This window comes from Mya arenaria, chromosome 9 (assembly GCF_026914265.1).
Source record: "Mya arenaria isolate MELC-2E11 chromosome 9, ASM2691426v1".
Classification (NCBI taxonomy): Eukaryota; Metazoa; Mollusca; class Bivalvia; order Myida; family Myidae; genus Mya; species Mya arenaria.
In genome coordinates this window covers 21,147,400-21,172,841 of record NC_069130.1, presented here as the reverse complement: position 1 = coordinate 21,172,841, position 25,442 = coordinate 21,147,400, and the positions used below count along the sequence as shown (strand labels likewise).

Genomic DNA, 25,442 nt, shown 5'->3' with positions numbered 1-25,442 from the left:
TCCGAAGCTTGCCGGAGATGGCCGAGTTATTACGATTGAGTGCTTTACGACAGGTGCGCGTTTCCAATCTATAATGACAATTTAAATCAGTACCATGCCTTAAAATGTTTTAACTATCAATTTTCATTACTTATGTAAAAGGAGACAGATTGTATCTCAAAGTATCTCATTAATGAAAAACACTGTCACCACTAACACAAAATTGATAGCCTATTCACCATTAACGAGCATTCGTCATCATAACATTGACATTGGCTTGTACTTAACATTACAAACAACATTACCAACAACACCAAGACAAATTATTTCTATCAATACCTCTACCACTACCACCGTCACCATTACCTCCACCATCACAACCAAAACTACAACAACATCAAAATGAAGATGATGATGATGTTGTAGATAATGATGATGGATGGTGATGATGATGATGATGATGATGATGATGATGATGATGATGATGATGATGATGATGACGATGATTATGCTGCTGTTGTTGATTCAGCTGATTCAGCTGCAGCTTCTACCTCTACTACGATTGATGATGATTACGACGACAACGACGATGATACTGCTGTTGCTACTACAGTTACTACCAGCAAACTACCAGAACACATCAATTTTTACAAGGCCTTATTTAATATTTATATTAGATTCCGAAATAATGACCATTATTTGTATTACATGAAGTCTGACGCGGGCAACAAATTATTTTTGTAACATGTCCTATCAAAACCTCTAATCTGCGGTTATATTTACAGTATGCATGTCATACTGTTTTTTGCTCAATTCGGTTGTCATTATGTTCTGTTCTGTTCTATTCATTAAAGGTTGTTGGAATGTATTAAGCGAAATAAATAGACATATCTATTTCTTAATGCGTATGAACTTTTCATTCGGATAACAAACATTTCTCTTTTGTAAGTAGTTACATATTATATATTTACAATAAAAGGACTATTTTGTTTTTGTGGTAAGATTTACTACGTAAATAACCTTTTTTGGAAACACAAACACTTAATACAAGTTTCAAATTTTAATTTTCAAAGCACGCTTTAACTAAATACGTTTATAATTTTATAAACATCATGGGTATTCGAAGAAGATACTACCATAAATTAAAGCTGGACTTTCACAGATTGACATTTTTTGTCTTGCGTACTTTTAAGGAAAACAAGGATATAAGATATTGATTGATATATAGATCAGATCGCCATTTTTCATATACATAAGATTGATGTGTTATGGTTAAAAGCGTTCTTAAGCTTTTAGAATATCGAACTTTGTGGCATAAAACATGAATTTACGAACGTAATTGAGAAAAACTGCAATCTCATCTCTTGCCAGTAGTATTTTATCACACAAGAAAAACTTGAATTGCAAGTAAAACAGCAAATAATGTCAAAAATGTAAGCGTGCAGCTTCAAACATGTTGTTCACAAAAAGCTGTTATAAAAGAGAACAATTAATCAGATATTTCAAGATCAAAAAAACATATACAGTATATGTATTAAGGTAATCCATCAACCATTAAGGTAATCCATCAACCATTAAATGCGCACACTATAGTTTGGTGCAAATTTGTCCTTAGATTTAATGCATTATCATGTTTAACTCATTTGACATTAATGACAACAGCAAAAAGCATGTGATTTAGGCAGATATAGACTTATATTAGCCTTTGTAAATGTTACGAATTAATGGCTACGTGGCCAGAAATGTCCAAGTTCAAAAAGGCAAAAATATTGCTAAGATTATTTTGTTTCATCCGTACCTAGATCATATGCATTGCTTTGATTTGATCATTTAACACGATAATGCATTAACATTAAAAACTATATTTTCATCAACCTTTATTTTGCGCCTTTCTTACACGATTTAACAAAAAATGCTACTGGTAACGTTTCATTTTAAAGTTACAAAATGTTTAGTTTGCATATTTTTTATTTTTATTTTTTCATAAATGACGTTATGTTATTAAGGAAAAACAATAACGATACATATACTATACAATCATTTTTTCGGGGGGTGTGTGGGGGTGGGGGTGGTGGGGGTATTTCACACAATTTGATATATCATATTATAATAGGTGTTGCGGTGTTATTAAAAATGCCATCCATGCAAATATAATAATTATAATAGTTTATCAATATAAATTAATCATAGAACTAATCTCGATCTGAATTAATAAAACGAACTTAAACATCTTTCATCCTTGCATCCTTATGATGGATGGCTTACCTTGATGTTTATATACATATGTTGTCACACACTATAAATACAATCAGACTTCATAAAATTGGAACGCTGAAATTTAATGACAAGTATATCATAGTTTGTGCTGGGGTTTGCTTTAAAGTAACTTCAACGGAAAAAACTAAGTACGTAAAAGTGTATATACACTAGCGGCACCAGACGGGATGGAACCGGCACCCCCCCCCCCTCCAAAAATATAAAAATCCTCCAATTTCACTTTTTATGTCAAGATCGGAAAAGAGTAATAAGATACTCTCAAAATGCACCATTTTGGACATTTATTGTTAATTTCTTTGGGAATACAAACCTCTAACCCCTGCCAACATTTTACACCTATAAATTTCTGTTAAAAGGGAGGGGCTCATGTCAAAAGGTTGCACCCCAAATAACGCTCTCTTCAGAAATCCCTGGAGCCGCCCCTGCTTTATTTAACATAACCCTTTATGATACATATCTTAATTTAAGTTAATTTCAAATGTAAATTTAAAGTTATAGGCAATAAGTTATCTAGAGTACAAACGTGATTCTGTATATTATCATTCAAATTCAACATCTTTATAGGAAAGAGCGGAAGTTTGAATAAAAAATGGGCTATTTTTATATACAAGGGTACTTAAATGTTCATTATGACTATCTTTGAATCTTCAAAATGTTCGTATCGCTGACTTCAAATTAAAGGGACTCGCTCATGTTTTGGCACCCAAAAAAATAGTTTTCTCGGTAATGCTTCTGAAAATACTTATGCTATATGTAATTTACTTTTTGATACCGAAATTGCAGAAAAAAAATACAATTAAAAAAGTATAAAAGGAAAATCCGGTTTTAGTCGGCAGCGAACCAACGCTGGTACGGTAAAACAATAACAGCATAACCACTCGGGTACAGGGGCCCATACATACCTTTTTAGGTGTTTGAGCTAATTTATACTTGCACTCGGGCTTTTCGCGTTCGGCGAGTGCTCTGATAAGATTGTTTAACATTTTAGGGGTTTGGAGCCTAGTGCACAGACCGAATGTAACCCTGGTTAGAGCTACCCTGGTTATTTAACGTGCACCAGTGTATAGCACTGTAACACGGGAGTCCCTCCCGGAAGACGATCAGTATTTTTGTAGTGGTGCAGCGGGGAATCAAACCTGCGACCGTTGGATTGACAGTCAAGTGTGTCACCACTAGTCCTCGGATTCGCCATCCTTTTTGGGTATTTTCACATTTATTAATACCTTAAAATATCCCGTGATAATGCGAATCATCAAATCACGCTGCAGCCTTTTGTTGAATTGCGTTAGCAACGGTTTGGGAAATCGTGGACCTCAAAAACAATATTTGAGCATATATCAACATTTGTTGAAGTGTCCCAGCTGTCAGTATCTTAGTTTTAACACTCCTAGTGATTTGACACACGTTATTTAGTATTAAAAAAAGTCCGTAAAAAGTGCATTTTACAAACGATAAGCGAGTCCCTTTAAAAAGAGAATATAAGTACATTTCATCGCTTTAAAACGTTGCTATAGTTTAAAAGCAGGGACACAAAATTTTGATTGGTCGAAATGAACGGATGCGGAAAGAAGATTTGACTTACTTACTAACAAAATTCATTCTCTCTAAATCTTTCTCTGTGAATGGACAAACATGTTAAGTGTACGGAATATCACTGATTCGGGTAATGTCAGTAAAGGTAACTAAAAAAAAAAAACACGTAAAAATACACTCTTATTCAAAATAAATACAAACACATGTACACCAAACATAAATGTTGAGAGATAAACCTTTAACTACGTAGTAAATAATGCTTTTATGGAGAAATAAATACTGATAACAAGATTGTAACCGTGTATTGAATAGCTGAAAAAGCAAAAATATTTAATGATTTGTGAGTGCTAAAAGATTTACTGTGATCTACTATAATCTCATAAGGTAGAAATACCGTGTTTTCTGCACCTTAATTTCAAATTTAACTCAGTATCCTTCCTAAGAACCATTGTTTTTGACATTAACTCATCACTTATATAATAATAATAATTGTATTGGTTGTGGTAAATCTCATTTGGGAGTTGAGTGCATCGTTAAAACGTGCAGTCATATCATATAAAGTAAACAGATATGGCTTAAAAACTAGGTATATTATATTATGTTTAATAATTTTAAGCCATGCATTAAATAATTGTTAATAATTGTCAGTATGCATTTACAAAATAAATGGTTTGATGTGAAGCATTCGCATTACCTTTTATTTTGTGCAAGTACATCCTAACAATCTTTAAGAATATAAGTCACCTACATTATGTAAAAGTTGTAAGCATGCACTACAAAAATAAATGGTTTGGTGCGAAGCAGTCTCATACTCATTTATTTCGTTTAAAAACATACTTACAATTTTGAAGAATTTAGTGAGCTACATTGAATAATGGAAAAGAGTTGTTAGTATGTACTTACAAAAATAAATGATTTGATGCAACGCATGAGAAATTACTCATAATATTTCACGTTTTAGTGGTCTACATAATGTTGTGTAGACTACCAATAAAATAGGTCAGCCACTGCTGATATATACCGATTCACCTGATTAAAGTCAATAGCGGCTGACTGTTGATTTACTGAAACATTAATATGAAAAACTTGAGAAATACAGCAATCTCATTTGAAAACAATATAATGTTAAGCACTAAAAAACAATAAATTATACAGCTATGACTTTATTGCTACATATAACGAGTGTATATTTCATTCATTTTTAAAACCATGCATTGACTTCCGTTGGTGTGTAAAAGGCTGTCCTTGACATGTTTTTTTTTTGTCATAAAAATCATATTGTAATTTCTTACCTAGGACTTTTTTGTCATAGTCTAATGGAAAATATTTAACATTTATGAGTAAAAACCCAACAGATGTCACAAACGAATAAATATGACAAACCGTTTATACAAAATAGATTAGGGAATCCGGTCGGCCATGGTCACATATCAACAGGTCAACTGGTCATCAAGTGTACGACGAAATAAGATTTGGAAAATCAGTTAAAGCTGCACTCTAACAGATTGGCAGTTTTTTTGTCACAGATTTAGCTGATTTTGGCATAAATGCCTTCAAATCAGGCATACAAGATAACTCACAGTAGAACAGATCTGAATTGTTCGCCAAACGGCCGAAAATTTCAATTTTCTTTAAGTGTTACTAACGCTTTAGCCTAAAAACATCAATTTTAGACCATAAATATGAAAGAAACTTTGATCTTTGAGAGTGCAGCTTAAATGACTAACGATTGACATAAATCGAATTAAATTTGAACATGCAAATTTAAAGAAACTTTTCAGTACAACCACGAATAAACGATTCGAAAGCAGTCCGGCGGAGTCGTTTGGATAAATCGGAAATAACTGGCCATTTCCCATAAAAAAAACTGAAGGGCAAATAACACCGATTCGGAAGTGCTTACTCATAGTTAAATGCTTTATTTCTTTTAACTGACACATGACCGTGAATCAAAGCATAGTCATACCATCTCACACCATTGACTATCTTCCATATTTATACGTTTTTGAAGCTGAATGGGTTGTGATTTCAAAACCAGGCTGAACCAGTGTGTGTATATCACGTGATAAATTACGTCATACTTGCTACCTCGGAAGGCAATATTTTGCCGCTGAATATAACGAGTGAATCATATGCATTATGCACCAGTCAAATGTAACCAGCCCCCCCCCCCCCCAGGTCCGGGGGTATACCGGGGATAGCCGGGTAAATGGGCCGTGTTTTTACCTTTCAGGTGGCCCCGCAGTGCCGGGTGGATGCGAAGGTTTTGTCTTCGCTTTAAATATAGCGGGGAATGGACCTTACTTAGGGTCCCTCGGGTGCGGGGGCATTTGGCGGGGATTTTACCATATGTTCGTCACCGCAGGGCGGCAATTTTAGCCGGGGTTGGCTGGACCGAAAGTCAAATCCCCGCTAGTCCTTGGACCTGGGGAGGCCGTGGTTACAATTGACTGGTGCATTAATATAACGAGTGAATCATATGCATTACGTAATAAACTTTAATGATCTTTATATTCGCAGGCCAGCGGAGCCGGATAGGCATTATGCGCTGCCGGAAGGACAGGAAGCCTCCTGTGGGCGGCCTTGGTGGCATGGTATCCGCCATGATCCCCGGTGCCAAGGTGGACAACAAGGGGCGTATTATGGTCAACGTGGGTACGTCCAAGGACACAATCATCTTCAATATCGGGGGTCAGTTGTTCGAGACATACAGGTGAGTTTGGATTAACCCGATTGGTGAAATTATATCATAGAATTTGTCTTTGAATGTCGTCTTTCATGTCAAATTTCCGGCCATCCAATATGTATAATTGTTTTAGTCACAGTCATTTGATAGGAATGAAATCCTGAATACAGATTAGGTGATATATGTCCTGTTAAAAATAGTCACATTTAACCTTATGATTTATAACTATATAATATAACTATGAATGACTGCATTCTAAAATTGTTAAGTTAAAAAATGAGGGCTCATGTCTTTGTAGGTCCACATTGTTTCGACTGCCAAATAGTCCCCTTGCAAATGAAAAATTCCTCCGCGACCATTACCGACCGGATAAGAAGGACTACTTCTTTGACAGAGATCCGGATGTATTTCGGGTAAGCAGTTTTAAGGGGTATAGCCATACATGTAGTGTACCGGTCCGACAGCATACTGGTACATGTACAATGTCCGTCTTTATTACTCGACTGCGTCATAACGACAATCGTACAAGTACCCATTGTGCCTAATCCTCGGAATAAGAGGGGTTTACTAAGAAAATTGGAGTACGAGCAAAAACCAAGTCTCCCGTGTACCGGTGTTTGACGGGGCATGTTAAAAAAACCTAGATTATATTAGAAAAAAGCTAGTGTTTTGCCCCTGGGCCTCCTTGTATGTTTCTTAATTCCTCAACAAATGTGACTGGAAAATGCGGTCGCTCATCACTGAAAACACTTAAAAGCTTTATATCGGGATGTCACACGGCTTAGAAGCCGATGGGCGCGGGCACACATTTATAAACTATATTTCTCATTTAATTTAATCTGTTAATATATGAATTTCATCGCATCGCCTTATTTAAACAAATGGGGTCGAGTATGAATGTTTATAGTGTTTTAACCCTTATCGAGATGAGCAATTGTTTATTATAAGCTGTGCTCATGCAGTGCAATTAAGACCAATGCTTCACAAAATATTTGTCTAAAAACGGATTATCGAGGATAATTAAGTCAAAAAGCCAATATTTAAATAGAGCAGTTTATATTTTTAACATAAAACAACTGTTTTGTGGACAGAAAGAGTTATAACGCCGGCAACTTAGGACCATGTATCAGTGATCGCATTTATGTTATTATTTATATGCACACAGTGAACGCCTATATAAATACCAAGGACAAATACCTCATTACTTGACAAAGTACACACATTTATGTCAAATAAGTGTCACAAATCTAACTTAATGTCACAAAAAGGTCTTTGATGCTAGCAATTTAACTACAATAAATAAGATAAATGCCACAGAGGTGCTTTATTAACTCCGCTTTATAAAATAACCTTAATGTATCAAATGTACCATTCGGTGAGTTTTTTTGATGCCTTGGTCCCGTTTCAATATTAAATATCTAGCGCTGCGAAAGAGCGTTCGTGGACATTCGTAAAGTTACGGGCAGAAGAAATGTGTTTCAATATATAAAGAGTGTTCGGGGACACTTGTAAAGTTACGGAAATAAGTCATGCGTTTGAATAAGATATCTTGCGCTGCTTAAGAGTGCTCGGGTACATTCGCAGTTATGGAAACAAGTCATGCGTTTCAATAAAATATCTTGCGCTGCTAAAGAGTGCTCGGGACACTCGTTAAGTTACGGAAATAAGGTATGCGATAAATGTCCTGAAGACATTTGAATTGAAACGCAGTTAACGTCAAAAACGTAAATTTACGATCTTATGATTCTTTTTATCAACGCACGTAACGTACGATCTTTTTCAAAAATAAATGCCTTATATGTTAGTTTAGACCGTGTTACGGTGTTATCAATGCGAACCAATAAGGGGAAAAAACTGGACGGTTCAAATGGCAATTTGGTACATATGAAGAAGTAGTTGCAAACATAATTTAGATTCCAAAGAGTTGAGTCATAAGGTTTAACTGCTATATTAAGTTACTACACGATCTTCTTGCAGCGGACTTAAACGTACCGTTTTCTGAGTATGTAAACCATACATACATGTACGAGGATTTCAGAATGTTGAGCCGGTTCGAATTTTAAGCACAATTAGTAGTAGCTGATCGGTTATTTTTCTATTTGAGAAAGTTCAACCGTAACTTATTAATATTCCTCAGTGTATATATTGTTTTTGAAAGTAAAACATTCAATTGAAATCGAGACACTCACTAAATAATAAACTGAATTGCTTGATCTTACAATATCTTGACGTTCGATCGCTGACAAGATAGTTTCTTATGGTTTACAATCTATATTGAAACGGGACCCTGGGTTGGTATATAACATGCAACTAATTTCAATCTTATGGTCAAACATCATTGACCTCATTAACTGTATAGTTCCGTTATATATATCTAGCAATCCGATTAGCTACATCGTTCTTATTTCCAATTAAGACCAGTATTGAATACCCCCCCCCTTGTTAGCGGAAACCCTTTTCATCATATGATTGGGTTTTGTACCTTGAGTCACAGGGGCAGGTTGCGATATTATGTCACACCCCTTTAGCCCCTCCTCCAAACTACCACGTATGAAAATCATGTACAACTGAACCAAAGAAAAAATATTAACATTTTTTTTTTGGGGGGGGGGGGGGGCGGGGACATAGAGAATACGTTATTTTTGTCCGATTTATGTTGAAATAGAAACCAAAAATACAAACTGCAATGACTTTATCTATTATGTGTTTTTCTAGTCATTTTATAATCATATTTGTAACCAGTTTAAGCTATTCACTTTCAATGATGCGAACAATATATGGGGTTGATGCATCAATACTTTGCATTTCTACCAATGGCAGGGTGAAACTACGAGCTAACTTGTACATTGGGTATGAAAAAGGAATAATTTTACGGATAGAAATGGAATTTTATTTACCAAAAAATATTTTACTAACTACGAACATTTTTTTTGTGCAATATGGGTACTAAATATACTAACGGATTCAGGGGGAGGCCTCTACCCCCTTAATCGTCAAAGTTAACTTTTTGGAGAATAAAAGTAATGAAATACGGTCATATTGCTTAGTTCGAAAATGAATTATAAAAAAAATCTAGAAGGAGTACCCCAAACCTCACCTGCAAACATTTGTAACTATAAATAGTTCGGTTCGGAGGGAGGGGCGTATGTCTAAAGGTTGCGCCCCTAAGTTACGCCCCCTCCAACATCAATCCTGGATCCGCACCTGCTTAATCATTTGTAAAGGTACTTTTCTCCGCAAAAAGAGCCCGCAATCTAAAAGACAAGTGCTAGAAACGAAATGTAAGTAAACAGAAATACAAGTTATTTTTGTTATATATTTGCTATAAGTAGTTTGTTGAAACGTTTTAAAGCTGCACTCTCACAGATATACCATTTTTACAACTTTTTTATTTTTGTCTTGGAAAGTGCAAATTTTTGCGTAATTATCTGCTAACCAATGATATACGATTGCTGACAAAAAATCAGATCGTAGATTTTTATATTTCCGGTCCATATTTAATGTTTTACTAAACATTACTAATCGTTACTAAAGGTTTATTAAGAAAAATGCATAAAACATCAATTTTTGAACATAAATATAAAACTGTGCGATCTTCGTTTCTGTCAGCAGTCTTTTATAACTGGTTTCCATGGATTTTCGCAAAACTTGGCTGGTCACAAGACAAAACATAAAAAAGTTGTCAAAACGTTCAATCTGTGAGAGTGCAGCTTTAAGAAAATATGCACACCTGAATATTATTTAGTTGGTAGACTGTGACCTTCAATCGAAAACGAACATCAACATAAATTAGCCTACATAATTGTATCATAAAGTAGACCAGTCTTGCTGTGATTACATAAATATAATGGTTATTTTGTCACGGTAAATAAATGTCTCTTTACGGACGATTTGACGGACTGAAAATTGCTATGAAAGAGAACACAACAATTCATTAGTTCATTCCATATTGCAATGAAAAATAAACACGGTACGGTTCAGGGTTCAGTCGATAAAAGAGAGCACAACAATTCATTAGTTCATACCATATTGCAATGAAAAACGAACACGGTACGGTTCAGGGTTCAGTCGATAAAAGAGAGCACAACAATTCATTAGTTCATACCATATTGCTATGAAAAAGGAACACGGTTCGGTTCAGGGTTCAGTCGATAAAAGAGAGCACAACAATTCATTAGTTCATACCATATTGCTATGAAAAAGGAACACGGTTCGGTTCAGGGTTCAGTCGATAAAAGAGAGCACAACAATTCATTAGTTCATACCATATTGCTATGAAATAGGAACACGGTGCGGTTCAGGGTTCAGTCGATAAAAGAGAGCACAACAATTCATTAGTTCATACCATATTGCTATGAAATAGGAACACGGTAGGGTTCAGGGTTCAGTCGATAAAAGAGAGCACAACAATTCATTAGTTCATACCATATTGCTATGAAATAGGAACACGGTGCGGTTCAGGGTTCAGTCGATAAAAGAGAGCACAACAATTCATAAGTTCATACCATATTGCTATGAAAAAGAAACACGGTTCGGTTCAGGGTTCAGTCGATAAAAGAGAGCACAACAATTCATTAGTTCATACCATATTGCTATGCAAAAGGAACACGGTGCGGTTCAGTCGATAAAAGAGAGCACAACAATTCATTAGTTCATACCATATTGCTATGAAAAAGGAACACGGTTCGGTTCAGGGTTCAGTCGATAAAAGAGAGCACAACAATTCATTAGTTCATACCATATTGCTATGAAAAAGGAACACGGTTCGGTTCAGGGTTCAGTCGATAAAAGAGAGCACAACAATTCATTAGTTCATACCATATTGCAATGAAAAATAAACACGGTGCGGTTCAGGGTTCAGTCGATAAAAGAGAGCACAACAATTCATTAGTTCATACCATATTGCTATGAAAAAGGAACACGGTGCGGTTCAGGGTTCAGTCGATAAAAGAGAGCACAACAATTCATTAGTTCATACCATATTGCTATGAAAAAGGAACACGGTGCGGTTCAGGGTTCAGTCGATAAAAGAGAGCACAACAATTCATTAGTTCATACCATATTGCTATGAAAAAGGAACACGGTACGGTCCAGGGTTCAGTCGATAAAAGATAGCACAACAATTCATTAGTTCATACCATATTGCTATGAAAAACGAACACGGTGCGGTTCAGGGTTCAGTCGATAAAAGAGAGCACAACAATTCATAAGTTCATACCATATTGCTATGAAAAAGAAACACGCTGCGGTTCAGGGTTCAGTCGATAAAAGAAAGCACAACAATTCATAAGTTCATACCATATTGCTATGAAATAGGAACACGCTGCGGTTCAGGGTTCAGTCGATAAAAGAGAGCACAACAATTCATTAGTTCATACCATATTGCTATGAAAAACGAACACGGTGCGGTTCAGGGTTCAGTCGATAAAAGAGAGCATAACAATTCATAAGTTCATACCATATTGCTATGAAAAAGGAACACGGTGCGGTTCAGGGTTCAGTCGATAAAAGAGAGCACAACAATTCATTAGTTCATACCATATTGCTATGAAAAACGAACACGGTGCGGTTCAGGGTTCAGTCGATAAAAGAGAGCATAACAATTCATAAGTTCATACCATATTGCTATGAAAAAGGAACACGGTGCGGTTCAGGGTTCAGTCGATAAAAGAAAGCACAACAATTCATAAGTTCATACCATATTGCTATGAAAAAGGAACACGGTGCGGTTCAGGGTTCAGTCGATAAAAGAGAGCACAACAATTCATTAGTTCATACCATATTGCTATGAAAAACGAACACGGTGCGGTTCAGGGTTCAGTCGATAAAAGAGAGCACAACAATTCATTAGTTCATACCATATTGCTATGAAATAGGAACACGGTACGGTTCAGGGTTCAGTCGATAAAAGAGAGCACAACAATTCATAAGTTCATACCATATTGCTATGAAAAAGGAACACGGTACGGTTCAGGGTTCAGTCGATAAAAGAGAGCACAACAATTCATAAGTTCATACCATATTGCTATGAAAAAGGAACACGGTACGGTTCAGGGTTCAGTCGATAAAAGAGAGCACAACAATTCATTAGTTCATACCATATTGCTATGAAAAAGAAACACGCTGCGGTTCAGGGTTCAGTCGATAAAAGAAAGCACAACAATTCATTAGTTCATACCATATTGCTATGAAAAAGGAACACGCTGCGGTTCAGGGTTCAGTCGATAAAAGAGAGCACAACAATTCATTAGTTCATACCATATTGCTATGAAAAAGAAACACGGTGCGGTTCAGGGTTCAGTCGATAAAAGAGAGCACAACAATTCATTAGTTCATACCATATTGCTATGAAAAAGAAACACGGTACGGTTCAGGGTTCAGTCGATAAAAGAGAGCACAACAATTCATTAGTTCATACCATATTGCTATGAAAAACGAACACGCTGAGGTTCAGGGTTCAGTCGATAAAAGAGAGCACAACAATTCATTAGTTCATACCATATTGCTATGAAATAGGAACACGCTGCGGTTCAGGGTTCAGTCGATAAAAGAGAGCACAACAATTCATTAGTTCATACCATATTGCTATGAAAAAGGAACACAGTGCGGTTCAGGGTTCAGTCGATAAAAGAGAGCATAACAATTCATCAGTTCATACCATATTGCTATGAAAAACGAACACGGTGCGGTTCAGGGTTCAGTCGATAAAAGAGAGCACAACAATTCATTAGTTCATACCATATTGCTATGAAAAAGGAACACGGTGCGGTTCAGGGTTCAGTCGATAAAAGAGAGCACAACAATTCATTAGTTCATACCATATTGCTATGAAAAAGAAACACGCTGCGGTTCAGGGTTCAGTCGATAAAAGAGAGCACAACAATTCATTAGTTCATACCATATTGCTATGAAAAAGAAACACGCTGCGGTTCAGGGTTCAGTCGATAAAAGAGAGCACAACAATTCATTAGTTCATACCATATTGCTATGAAAAAGAAACACGGTGCGGTTCAGGGTTCAGTCGATAAAAGAGAGCACAACAATTCATTAGTTCATACCATATTGCTATGAAAAAGGAACACGCTGCGGTTCAGGGTTCAGTCGATAAAAGAGAGCACAACAATTCATTAGTTCATACCATATTGCTATGAAAAAGAAACACGGTGCGGTTCAGGGTTCAGTCGATAAAAGAGAACACAACTATACATAAGACCATACCATATTGCTATGAAAAAGAAACACGGTGCGGTTCAGGGTTCAGTCGATAAAAGAGAACACAACTATACATTAGACCATACCAAATCGTTTTAATGTTTAGCGTCAACCCTAGGTATGGAAAGCTATCTAACTTTTCTGAAAAAAACCCCGAAACCCTTGCCCCAAGCCCCCACCCACCCCAACAACAACAACAACCCCCCCCCAAAAAAAAAACAACAAAAAAAACAACAAACAAACAAAAAACACCCCCTCCCCACAGAACACTAAAAGAGTGACATGCTATGTAGAATATAGACACCATTGCTTCCTTAGTGGACTATTCTCAATTGTAGGATAGATTTACACTGCAAATTGAGTTCAAATAAAGCTTGTATTTAAGTGTGCTGATCATGGTAATCACACATCATGCATCATTTTCCTGATATGTCAGGAATACTAGTACAAAGTTTGAAGCATGTTGTTTACACTTGTGTTCTAGGGTGCCAGGTATTCAATTTTCAACTGAAGTTAATCTTATGGTCATACATCATTGATTTCATTCACTCTATTGGTCAGTTATTAATAACATTTCATCCGATTAGCTACATCGTTCATATACCCAATTAAGACCAATATTGAATACCAGCCCTGGAGAATCGATCGGGAAGCCCAAAACCTATCCTACCACGGACGCTAAACAACGAAACAATTTGGTACGGCCTCACCCATTTAACAACCAATTTCATGGGATATAATCATCTCAATTTTGTCTTGTCATTGGCCCTAAGAGCAGCAGGAGGCTGGGAAATTGCGAAGTGAATCCTGATTTTATCAAATTTGAACGCAAATGACCGGACTGAACTTAGTTGCAAATTATACCATTTCACAAGGTTATAAAACAAAAATAGAATTTTGTACTTGAAAATTATATATGTTCCCTACTTCGTATACACATACACAATCGAACCCCGTTGGCTCGAACTCGCTTACTCCGAATTCCTCGTTACCTCGAGGTCGAAGGAAAGGACTGATTTATTTAAACTGAAGTTAAGCATTCCCGCTTGGCTCGAATTTTCCGAGACTCATCTTTTCGTTGGTCTCTGGGAGTTCAAGCCAATGGGGTTTAACTGTATGTTTTTCTTTTCTTTCACGTGCTGTTGACAATATACCACAGTGGCTTAATGACAAAGGCTCATTAAATTCATAATAAAAAATTTCAACTAGCCAAAATTATATATTATACATACTTGAACATGTATATCATCAATATAATTCATTGCCATAAACATAAAATGAGATTTGACACAAATCAAAAAGGCACAATATCGGTTTAGGCGTTAAATATGTTTGTTTTCGGTTCCCCGACCTACCCAATATTTCGCCCCGACCCTAAACGTTTTTATTGAATTGAGAAATATATTTTTCATTTGTTTGATTTTAATCTATTAAAAGTTAAATGTGAAGAGTTTTCGGCTTTTAAAAAATCCAGTGTATCGGTGTCCTTAAGCATAATATAGTGTCTTCAAACAGAAAAAAATATCATGAAAAAAAATGGCTGATAATAAAATATTCCAAAATAAAATGTGTGGACAAATGAAAACTCGAATTTTATTCAGGGCTTCCGTGCCATTTACGTCAGAAGGGCATTTAAAAAAAAGTGTATTGTGAAAGGGGAAATCATCCTCGACATCATATTCGGGAAGAAAAAAAGAGTCAGTGAATTCGGCCTATAATATTTAGTGAAGCGATCAAACGTTCTATATAATATAAACGGGCGAAAATTTTGAATAATACTCAATTTTCATTGGTCAACAAATATGTGCATACACTAATAAATGTAGAGAAGTACGTCACAGAAATGGTATTTACCAAACAATGTTACATGTAACTAAGTTAATTAGAAAAACATAACCAATTATTGGCTTAAATTTCAATCACATTTCGTAGGTAAGTCTAATTGACGTGTTGTTTCTGAAAAAGTCAAATGATGAATCTGATAAATCTTTAACCTCAGAGGTCATTTTTATCGTATGTATCTCTTCTCCTATTGCTAGGCGACGCTGAACTTCCTACGTACGGGCGAGCTGCATCTCCCCTCCTACTTGTGCGGCCCCGCGGCCAAAATGGAACTGGAGTACTGGGGTATCCTACCTAACAGGATAGAGCGGTGTTGTTGGACCAACTATAATGACTGGAACTCTACACTGAAGGCGCTTGACCAGGTACTGTAAGCCAGATAATATTCAAACATGAATTAATATCAGGTTTCTATTCCTTTTCCTAAATGTCACCATTTCACGTCGGTTTTGGAGCAAGACGCTATGGATCTCTCTAGTATTGAATATGTCATTTTAGGAAGATGCCAAACATAGAAAAACACACTCTTGCGTAAAATCTTGCCAACAAAAGTGATTAATATAATGTTCTAATAACTCGTTTCACAGTCGTCGCCGGCAAACCCGGTACTTTATTCCGCTACTAATAAACATGAAGCTAAGCGTAACAGTCAATCGGGTGTATCCTATGACGGTTGTTTGTAAGTTGCACGTATATAAAGTTTGAAACTTGCTCGGTTAGCGCACTCGCTCCTTACCTACCCGACCCGAGCTCGATTCCCGGCCTGGGCACATGCGAGTTTATTTTGTTGTTCCAAGTCGAACAAGTATTTTTCCTCCGGGTACGCACATTTTTCTCTTCAACACAAGACAACACTCATGCGTAACATCGAGCTATCGGTAGTACTTAATTAATAAAATATTGTTGATACTTGTTTCACGATCGCTGTAAAATTATTACTCTGAGTAAGTTTAGACTTAAGTAGCTAAAGAACTTCAGCGAACACGTTATATATTACCTTTTTGGATGTGTTCGCTGAAGAGAACGGCGTATCCAAACCCTACCAGAATTCGTGACATTTTTATGTCACGCTGTTATTTCACTTGTATGCATTGTACAGACAAAATAACTGTATCCTCAGGTAAATGAAGTAAAATGTAGTTCACAAACACATTTTCAAAACCAAAAAGCGCTTTAAAGATAGTTGATTTAGCATTTTAATAAATCCTATTACAAGCATTCCTTAAATCTAGGTCATAGTTGTGTTCAAATTTAATCACGTGACACCAAGATTTTCAGAAAATACCCATGTGACCTACATTTGACCTCACAAATGTAGTGTTTATTTTGCTGTTATTTTTTCTATTTCGAATAATTAGTAAATAACTTATAACAAATTTGGAATAAATAAATTGTTTTTACTTATCAAAAGGTATTTTCAGCCTTACTGCAATTGGATTCGACTAAATGAACAATGTGAATCTGATGCTATAAATAGAATCCATCGACGTCATCATGGTCATGTGACTGCATTGCATCATCACACTCAATTGATTCTGGTTGACTTTACTATGGGGGTTACGCCATAACTTTAATGTGTTGTAAACATCAAAAAAATAAATATCAACATTAAAGTTATGGAAGCCAGAACTAAGAATTAAGTTCACTTTGTTTCCTCCTTGTAGTTAGAGGATGACCGGAAGGGATCAGCCATGTCGTACGAGGAAGACAAAGACAAACCACCCACCTTGTGGACCAAACTAAAGCCCCAAGTCTGGAACTTCTTTGAATGTCCAGAAACATCTCGTTCAGCAAAACTGTACGGCTATTTGTCGCTTTTCTTCGTTATTTTGTCCATTTTTTCATTCGTCGCAAGCACTACGGAATATTTTGCCGCGTATACGATGATCCAAGATGGCGGCAACACGACCGGGCTGAAGAATGACGTCATCAACGAAAATGTCACTAATAGTATTGCCAATGGGAAAAATAATGAAAGTATTATTGAAAGCGTTCGTGTAAGAGTCAAGCATCCATCTTTAGACATTGTGGATATATTGTGCCTTGTATTTTTTACTTTGGAATACATTATTCGAGTCGCCTTTGCACCAAAAAAGCTTAAGTTTGTGACGTCAACCATGGGTGTCATTGACCTTTTAGCCTTACTTCCGGACTACCTTGAGTACATCCTGTTTGCAGCAAAACCAGAAATAGTTGCAGACGAAAATGCCATCAATTTCATTAGCATTTTCCTCATAGTTCGCGTGTTGAGAATTTTCCGGCTGATAAAACATATACCGGGTTTGTGGATTCTCGTCTACACGATAAAGTCGAGCGTTGGAGAACTCGTGCTTCTAACGTGTTTCATGTCGGTCGGAATTCTCGTGTTTTCTTCATTGATTTTCTTCGCAGACTCACGCGAAAACTTTGCAAGCATTCCGGATGGCTTTTGGTGGGCGATCGTTACCATGACGACCGTCGGTTACGGTGACATGTACCCGACGACAACGCTGGGAAAACTTGTTGGATCGCTTTGCGCAATGAGCGGCCTTATAATGATCGGTTTTTCCGTACCAGCGTTAGTGAACAACTTCATGATGTATCATAAGCACGTTCAATTTGTGCTTCAAGCGGAAAGCGAGGCGCGAAAGCAAAAACAATATACAGACGAGAAAGAAGGAGCCACTTCCGGTGAGAAAGTCCAGTGTTTTCATCTTCCTAGCGACGTCAATGATGACGTCACTGAAACATCTGAAAAGTCACAGACTAATAATAATGAAACTGCTTCAGAACAGGTGCCTCTAATTACGATAGAAAACACAAATGGGGAGACGTCATAGGAACTTCCTGTAACGAACAGTTGACCACCCATTTATGCCTTATTATGCATATCATCTACAACCATCAGAGACATTTTCAGGCGTTATTTTGTTAACCGTTTGTGTTCATAAGACAAATATAGCCAACTTTCAGTTCGAAAACTTGACGCATAACGCGTTACTAACGTTTTAAGAAAAATGCATAAAACATCAATATTGAACTTTTTGAAAATCTGTGACTAACTTTTTGTCAGCAGTCTTATATGAATAGTTTACATGCATTTTCGAATAAATTGACTCGTTCTAAGACAAAAAAAAAGTTGTCAAAACGTTCAATCTGTGAGAATGCAGCTTTAAGCTGATGGCATCAAAAACATGTTGACCAACAATTATTACCATTGAAACGGTACATTCTTTGTCTTTTTTTGTCGACATGTTTCGCTAACAGGCTGAAGGTTATTCAGCGCTCTTGGAAAAGCCCAAATGCAACAAGTGATCTATTGATATGTAAATACAAACAAAGACACTGCTCAAGAAAGAAATTGGGGCTTTTAGTGCATATCACACATGTGTGTTCATGTATTCTTGTTGAATTATGATTAAGCAAAGAAATGTACATTCCAAAACGCATTTTCGGCCAAAATCGCATTTGCATGTTTGTATAATTCATTTTATTACATACCAGTTTTTAAAAAAACGTTATATATTCAACTACAGTCGAACCTGGTTGGCTCGATCTTCCAGGGAATGGCGAATATACCTCGAGCCTCGAACAATTCGAGCCAAGCGGAAATGCTTTCCTTCATCTTATTCGAGCCAATGAGAAATTCGAGCTAAGCAAGTTCGAGCCAACAGGGTTCGACTGTATCAGGGTAATTATCCAGCATCGTATCCATTATAATATTACTTTTATTATCATGTATCATTTAGATAGTTTGTAAAAAACACATGCATATTTACAACCTCTGATTGTTAGATTACATTGAAAACGTTTAATTGCCCGCTAGCGATAACTTATAGCTCGACTTATATGCAACAAAGGCGGTGGGTCGAGTGTATGTTAGTGCGTATACGTAAGTCCGAGTTAGCCCGTTCACCCGTTGTTTTCTCATCCGGGCTGTATTTTGGCCATGCACCAATGGATTTTAAATTAACTTGGCACAATTTGTGCATCATGACATGCACAATGGTTGCGTGTCAATAGGTCAAGGTCAGCCTTAAGAGTTCAGTGGCAAAATGCCCTTGTATTTCGGCTTGTCTGTGCAGTTCTTCAGTCATTCAGTAGGGGATTATGAAATTACTCGCCATGAGGCTTGCCTGTCGTGTGCAAGACCCATGGTCATACTTGATGTCCTAAGTTCCTAAGGTGACAGTCGTAGCTAGGGGCAACACCAACAAGCGGTGTGCGGTACCGTGTCCACGGCCCATCCAAGCTCACATTCAACCACGCATGTTCGTCAAATATCAATGTCACAATATAGGGTATCTGGTCAAAGTTTCCTTGTGTTTTGGCTTGTCCGTGCTGTATTTTAGCCATGCACTTGGGACTTCTTAGATGGCAATGAGGATTCACTGGTCAAAATTTAATCGTATTTCGGTTTGTCCGGGAAGTAACTTTGCCACGTACTTCTAAATTCTAAGGTGGCATAAATGTTCCCCATAAAACTGGCGTGTCGCGTGCAAGATACATGGCTATTTTAGATGCCCTCATTAGCCAAGGGTATAGCCGATGGTGACGAGGTAACTAGGGAAAACATTACAAATTAGTGAGCGTTAACCGGCACACAGCTCAACCAACTCACATTCAAACATGCCTGTTCGTCAAAAGTCAAGGTCACACTTCAGAGTCATTGGTCAAAATTTCATCGTAATTCGGTTTATCCGGGCAATAACTGCGCCGTGCACTTGAGAATTCTTATGTGGCACAAAGGCTTGCATGGTAATTTTAGATGTCCTAAACAGCCTAGGGCATAGCCTTTGGCGACGAGGTAACAAGGTCAACATCAACAGGCACTGTACGGCACCAGGGCTCGCAGCCAAACATGTTTACCCTTAAAGGTCAAGGTCACACTTAAAGGAGTCATTGGCCAAAATGTCATTGTTTTATGGCTGGTAATGGATGTGCGTTGGCCATGCCCTGAGGGGTGGGGGTAGAATAATTTGTTCATATCAGAACTCTCGGTGTTACAACCCATATTGGTAAGTCAAATTCACTTATCACATATTGTATTTATGCTTGTCTGACATCTCTTTTTGCATATTCATCAAGTGCCACCAAAACAGCCACATTCATCATGAGCGATGCCAATAAACAACAGTATTCCATATCTTTATAACAATTTGATGTTAAAATTCAACAACCTTTCAACGAAATGTTTCATGTTTTCTAATCCGCGGCGGGCTCGGCAGTTTTATGCAATCCATTCAACATTAATACAAAATAACATGTTGGGCTCATTTCTAAGCTACATGTACAATATGTTCAGTTGAAGTATAGACATTTCTTCAAGAGCTATTTTAAAAGACATAGATCTAATGTTATTCAAGAAACAAATGAATATAATTGCTATATAATCATAGTACAATTTTGTTATATTACCTTTCCTTAATACATTATATCATAATAGTAGCGTCGTTATGGTGTTATTCAAAAATACAATCTATGCAAAAAAAATATGTTTTGGTTAATCAATATAGATATAAATAAAACATAGAAATAATCTCGTTGTTAATATTTTAATTGCACTAGTCTATCTTTGCATTTTACTTATGGACCTTAAGGTTGGCTAAACTTAAAGTTGTAGGCGACCAAATGATTGGAGAATTTTATTACTGAAAAAAAGACAAACGTCGCGTTGAATGCAGTCGGAGCACCTCGGCCAGTATGGCAATGATGCTTGGGGTGTTTCGAGTGGTTGGAATGTGGCTGCTCTATGGTGCACAAAACGAGATTTACATCTCACCATTGGTCAAGTGGCGGATCCGTGGTCTAGTGGTAAAACACTTGACTGTCTATCCAGGGGCCGCAGGTTTTTAATTACCTGCCGCACCACTAAAAAAGATTCTAATTATCTTCCGGGAGGGACGTATGGGTCCCGTGTGACAGTGCTATATACTGGTGCACGTTAAAGAAACAGGGTAGCTCTAACCGGGTTGCATGCTCTCTGTGCACTATGCTTAAAAACATTAAATGACCAACCATCTTATCTGAGCTTGTGCCGAATGGGCAAGGCCCGAGTGCGAGTATAAATTTTAAGTATTTTTTTTTTTTTTTTAAGTATAAAAAATGGAGTTTACACACCACCACCAGTGGTGACCGTCTCCGTGGCCTTGATGTTAAGGCGTCCGCCTACGGAGCGGGAGGTCGTGGGTTCGATCCCGGGCCGCGAAAGACGTTAAAAGTTGGTACAAGTAGCTCCCTTGCCTGGCGCTCGGCATTTAAAGGGTAGTGCTTGGAAAAGTGGTTTACTCAGTACTGGTCCAACCCAGGAAAGTTGTATCCCGTGTATCAACGTTTATTAATCTCAGCTCATCACGATTTAATACAATTTTCAAATAAATTAAAAATCCTTTAGCCGGCGTGAAATATTATTTTTATGTATACAGTTTTTTTCGTTCTTAAGATCCAATATTAGCATTTCTTTCCAAATAGTTCATTTTAAAACGAGTAATGAATACTAAGATTCAATCATTTGAGACTGTTCAGTAATTATAAATATATAAAAAAAAACTTTGTCAGAAATAGATCTTAAACTGAGCAAGAATTGGGTTCTAAAGGAATTTCTAAAACAGTTCTTGAACGGTCTAACTAAGCACGAAAAGCAGGAAAACGGCCGAAAAGCAAAGCGAGAAGCACGGGTTACGCGGTGTTTTTTTGCTTTTCGTTGCTTTCCGCGAGAATTGCCGTGTTTTTCAGGAAAATAATTTGCTTTTCTCTGGTTTCCGCTTTTTCTGTCTTGCTGTTCGGTATTTTTTCGCGAAAAAAACTAGCTTTTTGTAAAACACATTAACTTTTGCCCGCATTTGTGCTTTTTGCCTTGCTTTTCGGTGTTTAGTCATACCCGTTTTTGAACTGATCGAGAAATGGGATCTAGAATAGTTCCTGAACGTTAAATAACCGGTTATCGGAATTTCAAGATCGTTTTTTTGGACTGATCAAGTACCGGGTTATAGAATAGTCTAAGAATAGTCTATTTTTTGAATTATCAAGAATTGGGAGAAAGTTAAATAACCGTTTCTATGAATTTCAAGAACATTCCTTGGACTGATAAAGAATTGCGTTCTGGAAAAATTTAAAAACGTTAAAAACTAGAGGCCCATGAGGGCCTATTCTCTACTGGCATGGTCATTTTCAATCAAGGGCATGTATAGGCAACAAACATATAGTTCACGTTTTGTGTTTGGGCTAGCTGAAAAGGTTGCACGTTTAGCCTCTGAGGACAGAAAATGTTGTAAACAGATTAGTTGCATGGACTATTTTTATATGTGCCAAGTAAAGGTCATCTGACGAAACAAAAAAAAATGCTTTCAAAACTGTACGCATGGTCAAAATTTCATTTCTGTAGCTTTAAAAATAAAAAAGTTGGTCAAATGTCAAAGTCAAGGTCAACCGAAGACAACATTGATGCTCGTTTGCAAAACTTTAAACATGGTCCAAATTTCATTGTTGTAGCTTAAAAAAATTAATATAGATCAAACGGGGTGGGACCAGCTTTGGACCCAGGGGCAAAATTTCTGTTTTGCTAGACGGTCATCATATGATGCTCCACAACAAATATCAAAGGTATGAGCCTTGTGGTTTGAAACAAGATTTTAAAAATATTTCTGAAATAAGTCTCTAGGAAACTTGTGACACCCGGGGCAGTGCCAGTTTTCACCCCAGGGGTATAATTTAAACAACCATGGTAGCGGACCACAAAATTATGCCTTAATCAAAATAGCAAGGGTCTAAATAGCTGGTTCCGACAAAAAGATTTCCAAACATTCCCAATTTAAGTAAACCAAACCTGTGAACCCCGGGGATGGCCAGTAATGACCCCAGTGGCATAATTTGAACAAACATTCACACGTAATTGTGTTAGATAAATGCGCGAACACACAAAATATTTTCAAACATTTCTCAATTTAAGTACCAAACCTTTAAACTCTGAGGCGTGGCCAGTAATGACCACAGGGGCATAATTTGAACAAACATCCACAACCAATTGTGTTGAGATGGATGCGCGAACGACTGACACTGGCCAATAGAGCTTAAAATGGCCTTTGGCCTTTCAACAAGAACAAGGGAGAGTAATTCACAAAATCTACTGCAGAACCAAAAATCAAGTTGTCTCCCTTTAATCCTAGACTTGACTTTACATGTAAACTTGGCTAAAAATAGACTTCGCTCATGTAGACTTGTCTTAAAATAGACTTAGCTAAAAATAACATTTTTTTTTAAACTTTCAATGCCCATAATCTAGGCTACATGGGCGGATCTGGTTTTTGAAAGGAACCAAGCTCTGATGGATATCTAAATACTGAAAAAGTTTCATCAAGATACTATTAAAACTGAAGACTGCATCGTGTTCACAAGCAATTGTTTACAGACGCACTGACGCACGGACGCACATACGACGTACACATCGCACTAGCTCTTCTGTGGGTCGTTTCAATAAAGATTTTAGTCGTAAAATTAAAATTATTTTAGTATCATAGTTCTATTTCGCTGCTTCAAATTTGAGTGAAATTAGCTTTAACCATCAATAAAATGAACACAGAGACAAAGAAGTAAGACCAATATGATGTATTACCATTTATGTTCTTTATACAAATTTAAGATAATTTAAATTACGACTAAAATCCTTTATTGAAACAGCCCCTGGCCTTTGGCTAGTAGAACTAAACGGTTCAAGGAATTTCAAGAAAATCTTTTGACTGGTCGAGAAATACGTGGTAGAAAAGTTCAAGAACTTTTAAAGGACTGGTTCTAAAAATTAAAAAGAACATTTTTTGGAATGGTCAAGAATTCGGTTCTAGAAAAGTTCAAGAACGTTAGATGACCGGTTCTAGGTATGGCAATGTACCATGTGTTCAAGAAATGGAGTATAGAACAGTTTGAGAACGTTAGATGACCGGTTCTAGGTATGGCAATGTACCATGTGTTCAAGAAATGGGGTATAGAACAGTTTGAGAACGTTAGATGACCGGTTCTAGGTATGGCAATGTACCATGTGTTCAAGAAATGGGGTATAAAACAGTTTGAGAACGTTAGATGACCGGTTCTAGGTATGGCTATGTACCATGTGTTCAAGAAATGGGGTATAAAACAGTTTGAGAACGTTAAATGGCAGGTTCTAGGTATGGCAATGTACCATGTGTTCAAGAAATGGGGTATAAAACAGTTTGAGAACGTTAAATGGCAGGTTCTATGTATGGCAATGTACCATGTGTTCAAGAAATGGGGTATAAAACAGTGTGAGAACGTAAATGACAGGTTCTGGGAATGGCAATATACATTGTGTTCAAGAAAGGGGTATAGAACAGTTCAAGAACGTTAAATCGCAGGTTCTATGTATGGCAATATACCTTGCGTTCAAAACATGGCAGTCTAGAACAGTTTGAGAATGTTAAATGGCAGGTTCTATGTACGCCAATATACCTTGTGTTCAGGAAATGGGGTATAGAACAGTTCAAGAACGTTAAATGGCAGGTTCTAGGTACGGCAATACACCTTGTGTTCAAGAAATGGCAGTCTAGAACAGTTTGAGAACGTTAAATGGCAGGTTTTAGGTACGGCAATACACCTTGTGTTCAAGAAATGGCAGTCTAGAACAGTGTGAGAACATTAAATGGCAGGTTTTAGGTAAGGCAATACACCTTGTGTTCAAGAAATGGCAGTCTAGAACAGTGTGAGAACATTAAATGGCAGGTTTTAGGTACGGCAATATACCTTGCGTTCAAGAAATGGCAGTTTAGAACAGTTTGAGAACGTTAAATGACTGGTTTTAGGTACGGCAATATACCTTGCGTTCAAGAAATGGCAGTCTAGAACAGTTTGAGAACGTTAAATGACCGATTTTAAAACATCAATTCTAGAACAATTCAAGAACAACAAGTTCTTAAACTAACCTTTC

General features: G+C 36.9%; 1 protein-coding gene across 5 annotated transcripts; it reads left to right on the top strand.

Annotated features, from left to right (window-relative positions):
- The first annotated feature begins 783 nt into the window (after positions 1–783).
- Positions 784–21,025, top strand: LOC128246803 (potassium voltage-gated channel protein Shaw-like). 5 transcript variants are annotated; one of them, XM_052965253.1, is made up of 5 exons: positions 784–923; positions 6,310–6,502; positions 6,774–6,888; positions 15,727–15,894; positions 17,194–21,025. In XM_052965253.1, the coding sequence occupies exons 2-5, from the start codon at positions 6,333–6,335 to the stop codon at positions 18,346–18,348; spliced, it is 1,608 nt and encodes a 535-aa protein (XP_052821213.1). In that variant the 5' UTR covers positions 784–923; positions 6,310–6,332; the 3' UTR covers positions 18,349–21,025. The 5 variants fall into 5 exon arrangements, with proteins under 5 accessions (XP_052821213.1, XP_052821214.1, XP_052821215.1 ...); XM_052965254.1 differs by having other exon boundaries at positions 917–976; XM_052965255.1 differs by lacking the exon at positions 784–923 and adding an exon at positions 3,439–3,457.
- Positions 21,026–25,442: the final 4,417 nt, after the last annotated feature.